Source organism: Juglans microcarpa x Juglans regia, chromosome 4D (genome assembly GCF_004785595.1).
Source record: "Juglans microcarpa x Juglans regia isolate MS1-56 chromosome 4D, Jm3101_v1.0, whole genome shotgun sequence".
In the NCBI taxonomy this organism is placed as follows: domain Eukaryota; kingdom Viridiplantae; phylum Streptophyta; class Magnoliopsida; order Fagales; family Juglandaceae; genus Juglans; species Juglans microcarpa x Juglans regia.
This window is the reverse complement of record NC_054600.1, coordinates 3,133,399-3,149,931: the sequence shown is the minus strand read 5'-3', so window position 1 is coordinate 3,149,931 and position 16,533 is coordinate 3,133,399. Positions and strand designations below refer to the sequence as shown.

At 36.8% G+C, this 16,533-nt stretch overlaps 3 protein-coding genes across 4 annotated transcripts; 1 reads left to right on the top strand and 2 right to left on the bottom strand.

Moving 5' to 3' along the window:
- Positions 1-483: 483 nt before the first annotated feature.
- LOC121260648 (wall-associated receptor kinase-like 20) lies at positions 484-1,397 on the bottom strand. Its single transcript, XM_041162596.1, has one exon. The coding sequence runs from the start codon at positions 1,334-1,336 to the stop codon at positions 704-706; it is 633 nt and encodes a 210-aa protein (XP_041018530.1). The 5' UTR covers positions 1,337-1,397; the 3' UTR covers positions 484-703.
- Positions 1,398-5,670: 4,273 nt separating this feature from the next.
- Positions 5,671-8,678, bottom strand: LOC121261700 (single-stranded DNA-binding protein, mitochondrial). Its single transcript, XM_041164186.1, has 6 exons — positions 8,486-8,678; positions 7,767-7,951; positions 6,889-7,097; positions 6,714-6,814; positions 6,169-6,228; positions 5,671-5,969 (listed from the first exon to the last, which is right to left on the bottom strand). Exons 1-6 carry the CDS (start codon positions 8,556-8,558, stop codon positions 5,953-5,955), a joined length of 645 nt encoding a protein of 214 aa, XP_041020120.1. The 5' UTR covers positions 8,559-8,678; the 3' UTR covers positions 5,671-5,952.
- Positions 8,679-11,842: 3,164 nt separating this feature from the next.
- Positions 11,843-13,601, top strand: LOC121259082. Of its 2 annotated transcripts, XM_041160573.1 has the most exons (3): positions 11,843-12,568; positions 12,659-13,143; positions 13,496-13,601. In XM_041160573.1, exons 1-2 carry the CDS (start codon positions 12,182-12,184, stop codon positions 13,127-13,129), a joined length of 858 nt encoding a protein of 285 aa, XP_041016507.1. In that variant the 5' UTR covers positions 11,843-12,181; the 3' UTR covers positions 13,130-13,143; positions 13,496-13,601. The 2 variants fall into 2 exon arrangements, with proteins under 2 accessions (XP_041016507.1, XP_041016506.1); XM_041160572.1 differs by having other exon boundaries at positions 12,659-13,570.
- Positions 13,602-16,533: the final 2,932 nt, after the last annotated feature.

The following is a 16,533-nucleotide window of genomic DNA, read 5'->3' as shown; positions in this document are numbered from 1 at the left end:
CTATGGAAGTTGTCCCTTCTCACCTAATGACCTTAACGTGCTGCTGATTACTGCACTTTCATAAGCCTATGCTTTTGCAAATGAAATACCTCTCTAAATGCAAACTCACGAAGCTTGATGGGGCTTAAGGTTTATATTATAATGTATTTGATGTTGTGAAGATGTTAAAGAGCAATAGTTCTAGAGCATCTTTCAAATGAAAGGGTGGTGAGAGACTAGGGATCAGGTGTCTGAACAAGGGACCTGAAATTAAATCCGACCTATATCAGGAAAAAAAAACAAGAGTTCAGGGAAAGGACATGAGAGGACTCCCTCCATAATTGAAAATAAATGAAAATTGATGGATGGAGTAGTTTATATTTCACTGAACTACCAACATATAAAAGCCAAACAAGAAGGCCGGCCATAGAAAGCTCGTGGAAACAAGCAATGCAGAACACACGTGGATGTGGCACAAGACAGATCTGCAAAAAGCAAAATACATACTAGCTATAGGTTTTTAATTCTCCAACGGTAGATTTTCTGCTTCGATGTGGCTTGTGGCCAATCATGATGCACAAAATCTAACAATAGAACACTGGCCCACTTCTACCATAAAAGCAACAAATATTAAAATTACCAGAACACTGTTATTTTATCAGGCAAATTACAAAGCCATTTATCACTCTCTTCATAGTTCATACCATTATGATCTTCAACCATATCAGTTGGCGGGTATCCATTGCAGCTCAATGCCATAGTTCCAAGAATCAAAAGAAGCTCCAGGCTTCATATCCACTACAGAGGTATAAGCAGTACACCCTCCAGCCCTGACCCTAATCATATGTGAGGTCATGGAAGAATCTTTCAAGAAATGGCAGCAAAGGGTATTTATACACCCACTTCCCTCCTCCACCTTCTCCTCAAACTGCCTACAAATGCTGTTTGAGGAACAGTTGAGAGGAGACCTGAGCAGGGCTGCAGTGCAGTTCAGCAGCATCACAGTGTTGTGAGTAGAGATGTTGAAGGGCAAGTTATCGTCAAGTCTTAAGCCTTCTGAAGTGAAATCAGAAGAATAACATGTGTTTTCCTGTATTGAGGGTGGGCTTATAATGAGTTTATAAGCACTAGGGTTGATGCTGAGGATCTTGTAGTAAAACCCTCGTGCAGATAAGAACTCGAGAATGCCATTGTTGCAGTAGACTCTATACCTAGAGTCTCCACAGTTATCATCAGTGCTAAGTGGGTATGGAACTTCAACACTTCCACATTTAGGGCAAGCATTGTATGCAGCTGAGACATTGGTTACTAGAATGAGAACAAGAAACATCAGAACCATCCTCACTGAATTGGTCATTGTTAGAACTTAGGACTAGGGAAAAAGACTAGATGGAAGCAAGAAATGCGTAGAGCAAGGTGTCTATATATACAGCAAATCTCGAAACTTGGAACCATTGAAATTATATAATGATATCTGTCTACAATCTGTGGAAACCCTTAAATTTGGAAACCCCATCAAAGTGGAAGTTCTTTTAGTGCATCATCATCGAATCAAAGACAAGATGCGTGCCCGTGTCTCGGCTTTATTGGAGAGATTAAGAGCCAGTACCGCTGTATTCCCACTCACAGAGATGATAAAATAATGTCCAGGCTTAATAGTTCTGAATCTAAGTATTTAGTTTAAGGTGGTCTGCTCACAATATATACCTACCATTACAACCTAGAGCCAGTAAGTAATGATGAATTATGGTCCACCTGTCATTGAACTAGAGCCAGTAATTAGTAGGCATAACTTACATGGAGAAAGATCGAGCTGAGATATGGTTCATAAAAAGTGCTGACATGACAGTCTGTTTGGTGTGTCGCTTATAAATATATTTTTGTCTAATAAAACTGCTTAGAAAGAATATTAATGCTCTTATCAGCATATATCCAGCAAAATGAACCGTGCATGATTTCGACATTGACATTACAGAAATCTTGTGACAGAAGAATGATTAGGCATATATAAATAGATATCTGCTTCCTTGATCACAACTTTTGCAGGAGGCCGGTGATGAGTAAGTTAAGCAAAAATGCTCTATAGTACGTACAAGGGGAATAAGAAAGCTGGTGATCATGAATCAGTGATGATCTCCACCATAGTCGTTCTTCATTTGTTATGGGTTCCTGTTTATGGTTCTCAGATGATAATTAATTAAAGCCAACACGTGCTGTAGGGGACAATGGGATCATTTAAAATAAAACCAGACACCGATCCCACTTTCCTTGAATAGAGTTTTTGGGTGCCACCTGCCCTATAAAGGGCTCCCCATTTCCTAAAGTGGTCTGCGTTATATATTTATAATAATGCTGGTGCATGGGGCATGCTGCGCAGGTCAATGACGTCATTTGGCCATTAAAGAGTACAAGGGCTATATATATATATATATATATATATATATATATATTAGCATTTTTTTGGCCATATATGTGTAGATAGGCCGGACATATATATTCCTAGCTAGGTTAACTGAACTTTGATAGTGCATGCAGGTAATAAACAATATAATCATTTACTTAATTAGAATGCCTTGGTCGATTCATATATACTGCACTGTAGGTATGATCTACATGCAAAAAATAAGGTGATCAATTCGATCGATTGTCCATCATTTTTCATATAATATATTAGGGTTTTTATTAGCTGAAACTTGCAGCTATTTTGGTAGGAGTTTGCTGAATGCATGTGACCAACCATGATATTTAATCTCGCATTAACCCTAATATCAATGGTACTCAGTTATTTTGTTAGTAATTTGCATGCATTGGCATGAGTATTCAAACGATCGAAATAACGTACAAATAGATGTATTTTTGCTTTTAGAATTAAAGGTGTAATATTCTAATTTGACCCCACCAAAACCAACCCAAACCAGTCATTATAATCATCCGAAAGCATTGATGAACCTTAAAAACATGCAGGACCGGATGAGCCTGCGACCACCACCTTAATTATGCAATAAATCAACATGAATATTCATCAATACATAGAATCGTACAGTACCTTTCTGCAGTGCTGGAAGAATAAATATATGCACCAATGAGATACAGACCAAGATGAGCTAGCAAAGATGCATGCTACAGGAGAGTTTCGGTATTCCATGTTGCTTATTAGTTTGAAAGGAAAGTTTGAAAAAAGGATACAGTAATTAAGAACACTAACTTGACGATTTGATCTATATATGAATATATATGTTATAAAAAACAGACCTGACTGGAGAGTACTGTATGTATGTATGCATGTGTGTATGTAGGTTTCAATTTCATTGATCTATGAATACGATTTGATCTAGATTGCATTCAGCTACCTTTCGAGCTCTAGGTTTCAATTTATATAATATATATATGTATGTATGTATGTATGTATGTATGTATGTATGTCTGTCTTAAAGAACAATATTTCAGCCCCATGGACAACTTCGCCAAATGCCGTGACTCATGTCATTGTGATCACCCATTCCTTTTGAGGAAAAAATATATTTTGCATCATCAAACTGTCAAGAGTTTTGCATCTATCAAGCTGACTGACATATTGCACCCTGGAGCTATTGAAAACTGATATTTTGCAACATTCATGAAGACCTGACAGTTAATAATGTGCAATGTGACCTATTTTTCTTTCATCTCAACTACTATAATTCAATTGGAGTGCAAAACGTTAGTCTTTGATAGTTTGAGGATACAATGTGCCGGCTTTGGTAGTTTGAGGGTGTAAAACGTACTTTTCCATTCTTTTTATTAGACATCAGTGCCTAATCACAATGGAAATTTAATATTTTTATAGAGAATAACTTTCCGGCTCCACCACTCTCCCCTAAAAAAGGCATCCAATGGGAATGTGACACATAGACACTCTATTTATCAGCTGTGTGGCCGCATGGCGGAGGATTGAGGATTCCATTTTCCATCTCCCTCCCTCTCGATCTCTCTCCTCTCTCTCTCAGGAACCATTGCCTCGAGCCCAAGCCCCACCCCCTCCTTCCCTCCCGTCAAGCCCAAGCCCCACCGCTGCCTCCCTCCCTCTCTCTGTCCTCTTTCTCTTCGAGGAAAATCCATTCCAAAACTGATTTTCTTGGGATGAGTGGATTGCTAAAGAACCAATTTTCGTGAGTTGTTTATGTTTCCATGAAATGTTTGCTCCAAGTATATTGTTCAGGGTTTGATGTAGTCGTTTTCATTTTCTTTACAGTTCCAATCCTATTAATGCATTGAACATAACAATGCATGTACCAACGAGCTTAAATACATGAGGAAGTCAAAACAAAATTTAATAGGATCTGAAAATGCAAACCATGTGCGACGAGCTGAAGGGTTGCGATGGGTTGAAGTGTGCAATGAGCTAAAGGGTGCAACGGGCTAGAAAGATTCGACTGGCTAGGGAGGTGTGGTGGTGTGGAGTGCAAAAGAGGTTGCAAGTTGCGACGGTGTGGGTAGTGGAGACTCGGGAGTGGTTTAAGCCTCCGAAAGAAATTTTGCAGTGGATTTGATTTTGTTATCTTATAATGTGGCTCATAGGATTTAAATGAAGATTGCTGACGTGTCGGCTTTTCATTTGTTGTTTTTGAGGGTCTGAGAACGGCTTATCCGTCCATAAGAGGGACTGATTTTTATAAGGCAAAGTAAAGAAATGTCTTCAAAGAATTTAGCTGACAAATTAAACGGATACGGATATAGGAGAACCAACATTAATGTTTATCCTAGGCAATACTGTCATAAAGAAGTACATCAAGATGGACAATTATTAGAAAAAGAGAAATTCTATTTGCAGTTCCCACTTGAGGACTGTATGTACAGACCCTTTATTAAATAAGAAAAAAAATCATTTTAAGCGGGATAGTTTTACAATTTTAAAAAATTTTAAAGATAAAATTGTCTAGACTTGCATTGCAGTCCATAAATGAGAATTGTACCTAGCATTACTCTTAGAAAAAATGAGACTGGAAAGGACAGAATGAGAAACAACCATTTTACAACTCTTTTAAAACTCAATTTTAAATTGAGATTGTTTTCGTTAAATAATAAGGCTCTTATAACTATTTTACAAAAATACTCACATTTAAAATGGAATTTTAAAAAATTACAAAAAATGTCCGTATGTCTATAATTACTCAATGAGGATTATATATCATATGTTCAATAACAAAAGGCGTCTATCTAAACAATAAAAACTCTATGTACAGTCACTTTTACGTATTTCTTGAGCATTCTGCTGATATGATTGGCTGCGTCATTTTTTTTTAATATAAAATATAAATTGAGTTCCACCACATCAATGGAATGCGAAAAGAGTATGCAAAAGTGATTGTATGCAGCATAATTGTTTAAAGGTTATGCTTTGAAGTTGTTCCTATTTCGCAACCCTTCTTTTGGTTCTTGGAAATACTGAAGGGGAGTGAAAAGAAAGACTTATAAAATTGTTCCAGAATACCTACAAATGAGGCTACCCACAAGCATATAAGAAAAAAGATGCAGAACTCTGTTTCTTTGGCAATTATTCCGCAGCCAGAATCCAATGTTCTTTCCAAGTGCACGAGGTTTTTATTAACTTGAACAAGAATTTTCACTCCCAACTTTCTTTACCACGCATTACAGCAAGTATTCGAATCTTACAAGTCGAGACATCAACTAAATCTATCAAACTGAACATTTCAATAACGATACAACTGTATTACCTTTCAACAAGCCAAAAAAAGAGTACATTTGTAGAAAAAAAGTGAACATCAGTCTCACGAGTTCATAGCAGATCCCATCAATTATATCAATTTTTCCATAAATTTACATTTACAGCCCCCAAAGTATAAATCGTGACATCATTGACAGAGCCTGGCTACAGTCCAGTTAATTGAACAGGATATTCCTGACAAAAGTGAGGCTTCAACAGCTCACTTTTTCCGTAAGTGCCACTTCCAGACCATTTCATTTGACTCTCTGCTAAGACAATCCTTCCCCTGCCAATAATAGATATATGCAACAAATAATTACATACTAACAGATAAACTTGCACCAGTCAACAACCACCACTGGGTGAAAAGTAATGAAGTCTTCTAATATAATGTTTATTTCCCAGTGGCTCTCATAGTAGTGTGAATTCAACACTACTATACTCGAGTACCATTCACTTGAACATTTGGTAACAAGAATACTTACGAAGATCATCGAAGGATATACTGCTAATACTTTCTCCAGTCTTTATAAGGTGGATTTTCCCTGCAAGGTTAAGCCACACAAAAAGTAATCAAACTCAGGCTTCCAAGTAAATGAAATGAAATTCTATTCTACATACCAAATCCACTTCTTTTTTTTTTTTTTTTTTTATTGGCACCGGATATCCAGAAACAGAATCCCGACTAATCCCGGGACATACCAAATACACTCTTAACACTTCATCTTATTCCTTTTTGTGTGTTTGAGCTTGCATGCTAAACTACATTAAATAAGGTTGTTTTCTTCACCATTTTGCTATTGTATCTCGACACTTCAGAACCCATGTAGGACACTGAAAGTCATCTTTTTCTCCTTGTTATATTTATCTATCAAACAGGTTGAAAAATGACACACACGCTTCAAAGATCCACGAAAAATGAACTCAAGGGTAATGGATGCATGCGTATGTGAAGAGGTGCAAGAAACATCAAATTGCACCGAAGAAAACTGAGAACAGTAACATTGTCTCTTTTTAAAGGATAACATACCATCACGACGAACACATATCTCTGGTATATTTTTAACTTCACCATTAATGCTATCATTGTAAACTCTTGTTTCAATGTCTCCCTCAACATAAACAGAAGAGCTGCAATAAATCTTCAAGCATTAGATAGAGATATTAAAAAGATTAATGGAGTTCTCAAAAGAATGGATACGCACTTTTTAATGAGTTGTTGTACTGCATAAGCTCCAAGCAGTTCATTATGCACAGCAATTCGATGCCACTGAGCAGGTTTTGGCAAGTCTTTCGCTCCTAGATTTCTTTGGTCAAACATGCCCCCAGTCCCAACCGTAAAGATGGTTACCATTCGACCATTTCTTAAGATCTTCTGCAAAGGTGCTTGCCCAACTTTTCCACATATAATTGCCTGTATAAAAATACTAAAAGGTGGGTCAAATTATTCACTGGATTAAATGCATGAGAGCAGAATCAAATTCAGTGTCAAACGTGAGGAAACATAAAGGAATAATATATTGAATCTAAGGTATTATGCATTTATGGTGTCCCAATACCTCAAATACGTAAAAGAACCAAATGAAGGAAATTTCATGTTATTCAATGTCTTATCTTTTCATAAATTTTCTTAGAAACCAAAAACCAAAACAACAGAGACATCTTTCAATGACTCAGAAAAACAGAGTCATTCTTCATGCCTTGTGTTTCGCTACAGATCCAATTTAAAAGTGGGACAATCACAAACCAGGTGCCCCTGTCACAAACAATGATGCAAAACGAAAATAATTTAAATAAAATAAAATAAAAATTAGGTAAGCCATGTAAATTAATATTTGTCTCACAACATCCTTCGAGGCTATGATCAATACAATTCATTCCAATTAGGGATTCGGTTCGTTTCTCAAAAGCAAGATATGTTTTGGATCAATGGAGCCAATAAAATAGAATGAACTAAAAGAGTTCTGAATCATGAATTATGAAATAGGACGTATCTTGGTCAAACTTATAAATATAGTACAACTAGTAAAAAAACCAAAGAAACACGTTGTACACCTCAACTGAAAATTAAAATCAAATATACCTTGTGGACGCCCCGAAAACCCCAACCCCTTCTAGGATCCACACCTTGGGGTTGTAGCTCCACTGCCTTGTCACCAAGAAAGGTATCAAAATCTTCTTCGACATCATCATTCTTTCCATCACTATTGTTACTATTGAATGACATAGTTGAGTACCGCGGCTTTGAGCTTCTTTGCACACAAACCACTAAAACCATACAAAAAATCAGCACACAATGTCCACCTAACATTACCATTTCCAATACTTTACTCAAAAAAGCACTTTTATTAACCAATTTTTGTTATAATAAAGAAAATATAACCCTGAAATCTTTAATCTTCTTTATGAAAATAAGGTATTTGTGAAAAATCCTCTAAGAATAAACGTGATGATTATGTCCAACGCTACCAGAGATGCTATTCAAAAGGAAAATTGAACAAGAAAAAAAAAAAAAAGCCATGGATGAAAGTACATGAATTCCAACTTATAACCAGACAATTAATAAGCAAATCCATTCAAGTCTACACGTTTATGTGTGCGCGCGCCTGTCGAACAGGGTATGCGACAAGGTCTTGGAATGAAAACCCAGATAAACCCATATATAGAAATGGTCTGTGATCAACATATATCACCTAAATGACTAAACCAGAGCCATATACATGTTTTCGTACATTAATATACATACAACCATTTGTATACAAATGCATTTCAGAGAAAGAGACGAAGAGATAAAGGGAGAACCAAGAGAAGAAGTAAGTGAGGTAGAATTAGAGAGTCTCAGAAACTTCGCGAATTGCAAGGCGAGTGAACTCATTGTGGCAACGAAGAGCTCAATGATAAGCAGAAGTGCAAAGGGAGCTCAAGGGGTAGAAGGAGGGCTTTAGAGGGGAGAGGCGCCTAAGTCCGGACCATGATTTGCCCGTTGAGCTTCGGGTATAATAGTTGTATCCACACCCGGATTGCGTTTTAATGAGCAGTATGCGGCTTGGATCCAGATGAATTTGGACTATCCTTCTTCGGCCCACGTTCTGGGCCTAAAATTGTATGCAGAAGTTGAACGTGTCTTTTATTGTTTACTAAAGGAATGGATAATGCAACGGGATCCCGCTCAAAAAAAAATTACTTAGTCATTAAAAAAATATTATTTAATGATATTGTAAATTTTTTTTAAATATTTAAAAGTATTAAAAAAATATGTAAGAAAATATTTTTAAAAAAAATTCATAATATTATTAAACAATACTTTCTCAATCACTAAGTCAAAAAAACTAAAAAAAAATAAAATATTGGAGCGGGACATTGGAGCGGGATTTCCCAACAGGATCCCTATCATTTTCTTTAAAGGAAAATGCTAAATGTAATTAAGAAATTTTTTAAAAAAATTTACTTCTCTACATAAGTTATTGATACGTTGAGAAGTAAAAAACTTACCATATATTTTAGTGTATTTTAATTAAAAGATTATTTTTATTAATTTAAATATTGGTTCTCTTGATTTAAATTTATCGAATTTTTTGTTGGATTTATTTTATGGTTTTTAAGTTGTGAAATTTATTATGATATGCTTTCTTAATATTACTTATTATTTTGCATTTAAATTACTATTTACTTTAAATTAGTTTAATGTTAGATTTTAAAATTATTATATTGTTGAATTTTTATTATTATTTTATTTTAACTAATCTTTACGTTTAAATTATTTTATTCAATTTGTTGTTTTAAAATTCTTTTTATTAAATTAATTTTACGATCCAAAATTGTGAAAATTAAATCTCATTTCTTATACTCACTTCCCTTTTTTTTCTCTTTTTTTATTTCTCCTCTTCATTGTTGTTTCTTCTTTTTGCTTTTTCTCTTGCCTTTCCTCTGCTTCTTTCTCCTCCCGGGCACGACAACCCCTTCCCCTCTCCCCGTCCATTTCTTCGTCCTCCCAGTGCGTCGCCATGCATCGTTTGTGAGTGACACCGACCCTCCCATCTTCTTCCCCACCGACCGGCGACCCTCCCCTTCCAATCTCAACCTCTCTCGCACCGCCGTTAGCCTCCACGCACGGCTTCAAGCCGCGCGGTCTTTGTGTTCTAGCGCCGCCATAGTGCCACCATTGGCCACCATCTTTTCACCATACCACCATCGGCTCTCCAGCTACCTAATCTACTCTTCCTCAGCTCTGATCCGCCACCCTTGAAGCCCCTCCATCCTCATTTCTGATTTGGGTGTTTTGGTCTTCAACCGCTGCCACGCCGCCACCCACGGCCAACCACCACCAGCAGTAGCTTCACAACACCCTTAAGCCCTTCCCTAGCCATCCCAAGTCTTCGTTTGTCCCCATTCAGAAATTAGGTTTTTGAGACCCATGACCATAATCCAAAATACATTGTCATGTTATTGTGCCGCCACCTCTTGCACCTCCTTGATCCTTCGAAAATTATATTTTAGCACTGTAAGTAATTTTCTAAAGAATTTCTTAAGATTTAATTATATTTTTGCACTAACAAATTTTCTACAATTTATTGGTTGTGCCAAACTTTGAGTCTGAGGAGTATGGGGGTCGGGTTGGATTTGAGGAAGTGTTTGTTTATTGAGATGAATTATGGTTGGATGTATTATGTTGTGTTTGGTATTATGATTTTTATTGCATTATGGCATGCATATTCATGTGTTGTAAATGAAAACCGAGTTTTCATGTGAGAAAGAATTTTGGATAGATTTGTGATAAATGATTGGAAAGGATTGAGAGAGCAAAAATGAGCTTTAGGGATGGTGGTAAGCAGAGACAGTGGTAAAGTTTCGCCTGTCATTCCTGCCTACGGTGCACGTAGTAGGGATGATGGTAAGCAGGAATGGTGGTAGTCCCGCCTGCAATTCCGGCTAACAGTGGGAGCTGTAGGGATGGTGGTAGTCCCACCTGTGATTCCTACCTATGGTGCATGCGGTCGGAATGGTGGTAAACAGGGATGGTACACGCTGTATAGATAGTGGTAGTCCCGCTTGCAATTCCCGCCTACAGTGGGAGTTGTAGGGATGGTGATAAGCAGGGATGGTAGTAGTCCTGCTTGTGATTCTCGCCTACGGTGCATGCGGTAGATATGGTGGTAAGTAGGGATAGTGGTAGAGTCCCGCCTACAATGCTTTGATAGGTATCCCTTATGTGGAAAGGAACTGTAGGAATGGTGGTAAGCAGGGATGGTGGTAGAGTCTCGACTGTGATTCCCGCCTACGGTACACGTGGTAGAAATAGTGGTAAGCAGGGACGGTGGTAGTCCTGCTTGCAGCCCAAGTTGTAGAGATACTGGTAAGTAGGGATGGTGGTAGTCTCGCCTGTGATTCTCGCCTACTGTGCACGAGGTAGGGATGGTGGTAGAGTCCCGCTTGTGATTCCCACCTACAGTATCCGATAAATGATTATGTTGGGTCATTTTCCGAGAAAATGACGATTTATGATTTAATGGTTACAAGCACCATTTTCTGGCAAAATGGTTGGTTTATGTTTGGGTCATTTTCTGGAAAAATGACGGATATTATTTATGGTGTGTTTTGGGTCAAATGGGATTTTTTACGTGTATTGAAAAATAATCATTTTCGAGGAAAATGAGGGTTTTGGGTCACATTCGTGTTTCTTCATGTGCACACATGTTTGTTGGATGCATTAATGTATTTTTATCTCTCGGTTTGTTTGGGTGATTACTTACTGAGATTCACAATCTCACGGTATTCAACACCCTGTGGTTCCGTTTTACGGAACCTTAGATTTTAATGCAAATGAAAACGTTGAGCCTAAGGGATCGACTCCCCCGAAGGAGTGACATGTGGTTGCTTTTTAGACTATGGGATTTGTTTCCCTTTTGTCTATGTATTTGGCTTTTTACTTTATTTTCACGGATAACTATATAATTTTCGGTAGTACTTTTATTTTGGTAGTCTTGTATTTAAAATTCTTATACTTAGTTGACTTATTTAATTTATCCATTGTGTTTTTGTTGTACACTTTCTGCATGTACACACACTTAACACTTATCGATGGGATGCGTGACCCGTATTGTCATCATCCCGATGTCACAATTCTCGCATTTTCGTATGTGGGAATCGAGGCGTCACAGAATATTGGGTAGTTAGTTGTTTCTCAGGTTCCCTGAGGACTTGTTATTGTGTTTGGACTCGTTATAGAGATGATGTTTAAACTCGAGCTTGTTGCATACATCCCTCTTTATTAATCAATAGTGTATTCAATGGAAATTATAAACTCCATTGTTTTTTTTTTTTTTTTTTTGCTAGCATTACCATCTACGCTCTTGTCACATAAGTCACCGTCAATAGGAATGGCCAACATCTTTTTTGTTTATAAATTATGCTTTTTTCATCTCATCATATTCATTAGTTCATAATCCTTGTTGAAATTCATATCTGAATGTCTATATTTATCCTTTGCATTAATTCTTCATGCTTTCACATACCAAAATCATCGTAATATCGTTGATCAACTCTTTTTTATTTTTTTACATGGATGATCCGGACAATCATCACACTGATCGGAAGTTATGGGGCAATGGGTTAGAGGATACTCTTATTGAGATGATGCATGAGGATGTTATTAGTGGGAAAGTACGGGCGGGAAAGTTCAGCCGTGGAAATCACGTGTTGTATGCTCAACACCTTAGTACTTTGGGTTCAAAGCTATTTAACGACGAACAAGTGAAGGAGAAAATCAAGCGGTTGAAGAAGAAGCAGCGCATGTTCACCAATTTGATGGGACAAACGGGTATGAGATGGGACCCTTACACCAAAACTGTGATAGGCAGTGACGAGCATTGGGCAAATGCCATCGGAGTAAGCTAATTTAACCAATACATGTTTCCTTCATTTTTTACAGCTTCTTATCCAATATCTTATACCAAACTGTGTCATTATTTGAACTAGGTGAAAAGTGACTGGAAGTATTTCCGGAATGCGAGTTGCCCATTGTACGTCGAGCTATGCATGATCTTTGGCTCATCAGTCGCCACCGGCACACAATCGAGAGTGCATGATTTTTCAAATTCCATTGACATATCCCGTCGCCCTAGTGAACAAAAGGGACAGGCCAACCCATATCAAGAAGACTTATGCAGATACCTCGAGGAGGTGAAGAACACGTCCGTCGCACGCCGCAAGTGCTACGAGGGCTGGGCTAAGGCTTCCACATCAAAGCGGAGCAAAGGGTCTATGGACAGCGATGATACCTTTCGTCCCTTTGCGCGTTGTGTCACTTTGCTGCAGAAGATTGAGCCCAAGTTGCCGGTGGATAATTTTTTCCGTGCCTATGACGTGCTACGTGAATCATCCGCTGAGCAGCGGGGCTTTTTACATATGGATGGCGAGCATCGGCGGCTGTGGGCCATGCGTTGTTGACTTTTATAATTTCTGTCAGTTCTATGTTTTTATTTGAAAACACCCGTTTCTTGTTTTTCTGTTGTTCTCTATTTTTACTTGTTTATGTGATTTATATTTGGACTGTTGGTTGTTTTTTTATGACTGGTATCTGAAAATTCTGGGGTGTTTTACTTCTATTCTGTTGGTCTTTTGAGGTACAGAGCTGATCAATGTGTATTTCTTTGGTGTATCCTTTATTAATGTGTAAAATTAACATTGAATCTATGTGTTTAGTCTGTTATGCTATTACTACCAGGTATGTTTATCTTTTCTGTTATTCTGAGTGAGCTAGTATAATAATTTGTATCATTGGATGATTTTTAACATGAGTTTTCCATTTTGTAGGTGCTGTTGTTGCTCTTCTTTATGCACCAAAAGATTTATTTCTAAGCTGCCACACGTTAAATGGTACAATTAGGTGATGGTTGAGTTGCACTTCATTTAGTATAAGCGTGTAATTTTGGTATATTATAATCTTTTATATGCACTGTCTTTGTCTGAATATATATTATGCTCGTTTGGTCTCCTAGTGCTGTTGATAGAACTTCTATGTTGTATTTTATAATAGTAGTTGCAGCACTAATTCTGGAATTTTATAATAGTTGTTGCAGCAAATTCTGGAATGGTGAAAGGGTTTCGAATATCTGGACTTTGAGGGTTGCCTCTGGGAATCTCATCATACAAAGGTAAGACGTTCAAATGTTTTGTAAAACACTTTGTTTTGCTTCTCGTTCTCTTATTAGTAATTTTTTCTATTTGAGATTTGTAGCAAGGTATTGATGTTGTAATTGAAGATTCTGTCATAGATCATATATATGGTTTTCAACCGTACTAGGATGACTCTTTTTTTTTTTCTTTTTTTTTTTATTATGTTCACTTTATTATTAGGACATTGAGTTACTAGGCGTAACAGTTCTCCATCTGTTCTCAAGGTTTGTACATAACACACTGATCTATTGATCTCAGTTTTTGAAATGTCAAACAAAGTTGTGTTTTCCATAAAACATGAAGATCACATGCAGAAACATTTGACTGGGAAAGATCAGTTTCTGACACATCCTAGAAAGAAAGACTCAGGATTTGCAGAGGAAGAGAGAACAATCCAAGCAGCCAAAACATCGAAGCCTAAAATTCCTTCGTTCGTGCGTTTCTTGCGGCTCCATAATATACGAAAAAGTTTTATGGTGAGCCTCCACATGATGCAATGCAAGTTAATGTTCAAATACTTTCTTGAATATGCTGATGAGTTGCAGTTCTTCTTTGTTGTGCAGTCTGTGCCTGCTAAATTGGTGTGGCTGCACAACCACCCTTGGTCTTTTTGTTTCTCAATTTTTTAAAATTTTAATAGTTTGGTTTTTTTTACCGATCAAAAAAAAAAAAAATAGTTTGGTTTTTTTTTATTAACAAAATTTTTTATTGGTATTTAAATTCTTTTTTTTCTTTAACACTCATTTTTAAGGTTTGGATTCATATGCATTTTTTTTAAATTTTTAAATGATTTATGTTTATTATATGTTTTTTAATTTTTAAAAGGCTTCTTATATGGTTGGTATCAATTTTTTCCATTGGGCTGTACAACACTCTACATTGGAATCCAAAGACTGTGCATGCATTTTCCCCACATTATATTATCAAGTTTTTTAGTGAGAATGGTGAAGATGGCTGGATTTCTCTTGGAGGGATTCTTCTTTCAATAACCGGTATGTTGCATCTGGAAATTGTTAGAATATTATCTGGCTTGCATGATATTTTTACTTGGTTGTAACATAAGATGGTGCAACTCATCTTTGTAGAAGTTTTGTTTATTGGAGACAAAAAGTTCTTGCTACCTTAGCATATGACCAGAACGGGGGATGTCACTATTTTTAATGCACAACTAACTGCTATGGGTTACTTACATGAGTGAGGGACTCACGTGCTTTTCCCATTTGGCAGCTCTCTTTATTGAGTTCTAAATGAGGTTCATAGATTATTTGTTGAAGCTGATTCTGCAAAAACTCAGTAATGAAATAGGTCTACATGGTCTCAATTTTAGATTTTAAAAGGCCTCTCTTCATATAGATTTCTATAAGTTGGCAATTTTTATTTTTTTCCTCTGTGCAGCTCGCATTTGCATTTGCATTTGTTATATACCCTTGTTTAGTAGTGTAATACATGGGTCAAGCTGCTTTCATTTCAAAAAATCCGAAATCCATTCCTAAAAGTTTTTATGACTCAATTCCTGGTTATTCTATTCTGAAGTTGAATGATACCAGTTCCAAAGTTTTGTTCATAATCTCAACTTGGTCTTACTTGTTTTTTATCCTTGCCTGTACTGCAGAACCTGTATTCTGGCCTCTTTGTTATTGCCACCCTTGCAGCAATTGTTGGGAGTCAGGCTGTTTTTACTGCTACTTTCTCCATCATCAAGCAATGTCATGCCCCAGGTTGCTTTCCCCGAGTCAAAGTTGTGCACACCTCAAAACACATATATGGGCAGATCTACATCCCAGAAATAAACTGGATACTCATGGTCCTTACTCTTGCCATAACAATTGGATTTCGAGACACAACTATAATCGGAAATGCTTATGGTAAGTAATGCTTTGAAAGAGCTTCTCACAGTGTCTCTCTCTTTGGATTGATATGGGTCTTGAACATGCAACCACACACTCTGCCATGTTTCTACCAGTTTGAATTACAGCTCATTGGCCTCTATGTTAGTTCTAATATCCAAAGATAATTAGCTTCTAGTTGTAATCATGTACCTTGTGTTGATTTAGTTATTTTGAGAACGCGCATTCTCTCTCACTATCTCTCTACAAAAGATACCACCATTATTGCTCAATGTTTACTCTTGAAATGCCAGCTTTGCTGGAGTGTTATGATTATATACATGGTTTGTGATATTTTAGATGAGCAGGCAGGAGATTAGAACATTGGGCTAGTGAATCTACCACCTCCCCCTTCATATAGACAACAACTTGATTTCTACATAAAAGGGGGTTGCATGGCGAGTATAGCGAAAAGAGGAACCAGTAATTTAAGTTGCATATTCTGGTTCATAAAATCACCATATGCCATGACCATATATAAAAATAGACAAAAAACGAAATTAATGATAATGAGAAGAAAACCTTTCTAAACAACTAAATCAAATATAGTCATGTATTATATTTCTTAAATTCCTAATGTTCTAAAAATACCACCCTCATAAGGAACTCAAATATCATCTAATTCACCACAGATCATGCATCATTTACTTTGATAAAAAATAATAATAATAATAAACTGAATATTTTTGCTAAATTCTATGAGAGAAAACTAATAGAATAAGTCTTATAAGTAAAACTGTAAATACATATAGCATTAATCTAAACTAATAAGTTTAACCAACTACATAA

Coding starts and splice junctions, on each gene's coding strand:
- LOC121260648 (XM_041162596.1), bottom strand. CDS start 1,336: ATGACCAATTCAGTGAGGATGGTTCTGATGTTTCTTGTTCTCATTCTA.
- LOC121261700 (XM_041164186.1), bottom strand. CDS start 8,558: ATGAGTTCACTCGCCTTGCAATTCGCGAAGTTTCTGAGACTCTCTAAT. Junction 7,952..8,485: donor CTCACTTACTTCTTCTCTTG/GTTCTCCCTTTA, acceptor GTATGGTTTTAG/TGGTTTGTGTGCAAAGAAGC. Junction 6,815..6,888: donor GTACAACAACTCATTAAAAA/GTGCGTATCCAT, acceptor GATTTATTGCAG/CTCTTCTGTTTATGTTGAGG.
- LOC121259082 (XM_041160573.1), top strand. CDS start 12,182: ATGCTTTCACATACCAAAATCATCGTAATATCGTTGATCAACTCTTTT. Junction 12,569..12,658: donor ATTGGGCAAATGCCATCGGA/GTAAGCTAATTT, acceptor TATTTGAACTAG/GTGAAAAGTGACTGGAAGTA.